Source organism: Pundamilia nyererei, unplaced genomic scaffold, assembly GCF_000239375.1.
Source record: "Pundamilia nyererei isolate P.nyererei 1_Seehausen unplaced genomic scaffold, PunNye1.0 scaffold00002, whole genome shotgun sequence".
Lineage (NCBI taxonomy): Eukaryota > Metazoa > Chordata > Actinopteri > Cichliformes > Cichlidae > Pundamilia > Pundamilia nyererei.
Window position 1 is genome coordinate 3761219 of NW_005187403.1, and position 4316 is coordinate 3765534.

General features: G+C 39.4%; 1 protein-coding gene across 1 annotated transcript in view; it reads right to left on the minus strand.

Moving 5' to 3' along the window:
• Positions 1-4316, minus strand: part of agpat2 (1-acylglycerol-3-phosphate O-acyltransferase 2 (lysophosphatidic acid acyltransferase, beta)) — a 15095-nt gene that overhangs the window by 7484 nt on the left and 3295 nt on the right. Inside the window, exon 2 of the mRNA XM_005720194.1 lies at positions 1580-1713. Within this exon, the coding sequence (XP_005720251.1) occupies positions 1580-1713 (134 nt within the window). The remainder of the gene's footprint in view (positions 1-1579; positions 1714-4316) is intronic.

Below are 4316 nucleotides of genomic sequence, written 5' to 3' on the forward strand. Positions count from 1 at the left end.
TTGTATTTTGTCTCGCATCAATTATATCGTTGGTTATATCGTTATCGCAAATTTTCAAATATATATCGTGATAAATATTTTTGGCCATATCGCCCTGCTCTAGATAGTAGTATATGACTTTCAAAAGGAGAGACCAAGGATAAAGTTTGATACAAAAACAAGTTGCATCTGGTACTACATGTGCAAGAACTGAGCCAACTGCAAACATCTGTACCAGTTAGCTGGTTGCTTTTGTGCTGTCACACAGGCTTGAGTTTAGCTATCACTACATGCTGACCAGAATACAGGTGACATGAACTCTTCTGATATTCAAGATTCGTTCTTGTATTATTTAATATGCATATTTTGTGGTTTTGCCAGCGGTTTGCATGAAGAAGCCAACTTGTCTGTAGATACCGGGGAACTAACCACAGACTGGTAGTAAAACTTGAAGAAGAGCAATAAACTGGAGCTGCAAAATGCCTCCAAAGTAAAGTTGGGCCACTGAACACATTTCCAAAAGCACAACATTTTCCTATTTTCAGTTTGTGTTTACAATTCAAATTTTCTTAACTGCTTGGTGATTAGTTGGCAACTGTTTGCAGACAAGTTGGCATCATCCATCTTACAAAATGTACAGGTGACGAGAGTAATCTGCTAGTGACCAGCGCAATCACAGTAATCCTAAACCTCTTTCTGTTCAATTTCACCAAGACACAAAAGCGCCTTCCTAAAGCCAGTAGGTAAATACATTTTTAGCCCTATTGGGTCCCTGATTGGTCTCTCGGCCTGTGTGATTGGAGCAGACATTAAATTAGCCATCAGTCGACGAGGCTCAATATCAGCTTTTCCTTTCCTACTTTAGGTCATGAGGTAGAGATTTGTCACATGTATATTAAGGTGGGATTCAAAAATTCCCATGGTTGGAGCTTAACGGTACAATTCTTCCATCTGGGACTCATGCATCTACTGCAGAGGAATGCTGCTCCTCCAACTAAAATGTTCAGGACCGCATGCATCATATCTGGTATCAAGTTGCTCAGGATGAACTGGACTCACTGTAAAACAACTCTTCCCTGGTGAGGATTCTCTCTTTTTCCTACTCTTGGTTTGTTTTCTTGAGTCTGTAGGGCTTAAAAGCACAAAAACTACAGCTGAGACAAATCTGCCGTCCGCATGACTGCCTTGCTTCATTCTTCCTCTCAGATTAAAAGTCGGTGTATAGTGAGAAACAGATGAGACACGCTGTCACTGCTAAACTTTCAACACGTTTCAATCTGATGTTTATGACCATTTATAAGTAGAGAGTTGAATGTGTTTCAAATAACCTTTAAGTGTGTCATCAAACAGGCCTACCTGGTGACAGAGCAGTAAAGACATCCTGCATGGGTGCAAATGCCCCAAGCAGGATCCCAGCAATTCCCAGCCAGCTGGACCTTTACTGCACACCCTTCTCTTTATCCACATGCCCTTTCTATCTGCTTCACCAATTATATTTTTTGCTAAAATGCCAAAAGAAATTGATTGTATGACTGTATTTGAAAGCATTTAAATCAATATCAAAAACGTCCGTCTTCAGAGAAGCACTAAAAAGACTCACCCAAAACATCCAGGGAGCTCTGGTGGTTCGAGATGACGACATAGGGACCCTCGGTCTGCAGATGCTCCCAACCGCTCACTTCAAATCGAAGACCCAGCAAATACTTGACGTGTCGAACCATGAAACGGATGATCCTAAAAGAGAGAAAAAGGTTAAATACAGTGAGTATGTACTGGTTACTTATGATGCCAGTGTATTGCATATTACTAACCAAAGCCCTGTGAAAGGTAGAAACAAAAGCGGAATGTGTCAGGAAATATAATCACAACTATCTTTAAACACATAAGCTAAATTAATCATGTTCAACACCCCCTTAAGCATTGTTTTTTTTCCTGGTTGGGGAAATAATTACTTTCACCAAGTATAACGCTCCAGTAACCATTGACAAAGCAATGTTCATCCACCTGCCTCAAGACAAACATTACATAAAAGAACACACAGGCTGTGATTAGTCAAAGTAGATGCACATTTTTATTTATCTGAACATTTAATTTTTTTATCTCGTTGCAAGATAGTCACTATCTGTCTTACTCTGATAGGCAGGTAGTGAACAGTTCGTTTATCAGAGCTAGTCTGCTGACAACAACAAAAGCAGCCGTCTTTTGACCTTACAATAACTCACAAAACTATAGGCTTCCATGGAAGCGCTCTCCAAGTATCACAAAAAAGTAATCTGTTTGCAGTTAGGGTTAAAAGAAAAAAAACATGTTACAAGGAAATTTTACTAGAAACTGTCAGGTAGGGCTGCACGATTAATCGTTAGAAAATCGCAATCTCGATTCATACTTCTGTGCGATCTCATTTCCAAATGACAACGATTTTAAAAAAAATATTTAAAAAACGACGACTGTACCGCATTTTTATCCGGGACGTAATCTGCATGAAAACAAGCGCTCACTCTTCCTGTTCAACAAATGACAAGGGCGGAGCCTTATACCACGTGATACAGAAGCTGTGCTGTGTGATGCTAAAATTAGCAGGGAAAAAACAACGGAGAGCACGTCAGAGATGACGAAAAAGTGACAGGAGAAAATCCGTCCCGGTCAACCACCCAAACATCAATAACGGGAACCTTATACAGCGCTTCCCTATACCCGTCGAACTCCCGAAGGCACAAAGAAATTTTGGAGGCTATTACTTATCACCTGACCAAAGATATGGCTCCCATCAACACTGTGCAAAACCAGGGATTTAGACAAACGCTACACAGTGCCGTCCCGCAACTATTTTTCTATTGTTGCACTACCTGCTCTATACACGCAGCGTCGAGCAACGGTGGAGACGAAATTTCAAGCAGTACAACATTTTGCGGCAACAACAAAACGTGAGACATTTATTGTTTTTATGTTCAGTTTCAACTGTTGCGAAGTTAATGTGCAGTTAATAAGTGCAATAAATATTTATATTGGAAAAGAAAATCGTGAGAGAATCGTGACCTCAATTCTAAGCCAAAAAAAAATAAAAAAAATAAAAAATCGTGATTCTCATTTTATGCAAAATTGTGCAGTCCTACTGTCAGGGCATTCGTGACCTGAGGTTCACTGATGCAATGGACAAGGAAAAAAGGGAAGAAGAAGAAAAAATTCAACAGAAACAAGGTTTTTTTTGGGCTGCACTGTGCATGATTACTCAAGTTCAATAATGACGTGATTACTGTAGCTGTTTGTTAGTCAGCATGTGCTTGTTTATAAATGTGATTTGATGATCTAACAAAACCATTTTTTAAAGCTTTTCTTTCCCCCCTTGCAACTATTAAAAGCCTGAAACTGTCTGATCCACCAGATGAGATCTATTGGGACTTGTAAAGCTTAACCTTTATAGACACAAACATGATAACAGCTCTGACCTCTGTTAAGACAAATCCAAGGTGCCCCTTGGCTTGGAAAACTTTCAGTGTGATTCCTAACAACCATGATGAGCTCAGGCAGAGTTCACACATCATGCAAATGCTACTTTACATTTGCAGCTGAACAATCATACTCCCATAACATTCTCCATGCTAAACTGTACCACTAATTTTGGATAGCAAACTAGCTGTGTGACACACTAAAACTGGCTTCTGTCAATAATCTGAATGAAATTTCTCCGAAAAAGAGCAGAGGCACTACCAATCCGGCCTCAGGAGGAGGCTATACATAATACTATACATAATACTTACAAAAGAGACCTTGCTCATCCCTGAATCATATTCCCTCTGTTTGCTGTCACAAAAACAACAAACTATCCTTCTTGTAACATGGGGTAGTTTTCTTGCTAAACCAGCTATTACAGGAACCAAACTCATCTTCAACTCTGCTTTCATTTAAGATCAGTTTCATGACTGCACACAAAATGTGTCGATGGACTAAAACATCTACCTAACTACTTAAAACCCATCTTTGAGCAAGTTTCAGCCATAACGTGCATCTGATGCCACACATACTCATTAAAACTACACCACTAATGCTAATAATGTGCCATGAAGGAGCAGCTTTAAGGATTTAGGCACATCCCAACTCAATACTGCCAACTCGAAAGCAGGAGTGTCAAACATAAGGCTCAGGACCTAGAATTGGTCCGGCAAAGACTCCAGTTCGGTTTGCTAGAGGGCTTTGGAAAATATGAAGGGCAAAAATTTTTATACTTTTAACTGTATTTTTTTTTTATAAATTTCACACCCTTTTCTGCTGACAAAGGCCTCACATGCAGTCTTTTAAGAATTTTATAGTGATTCTACTCTACACTTTAAAAATTAAAT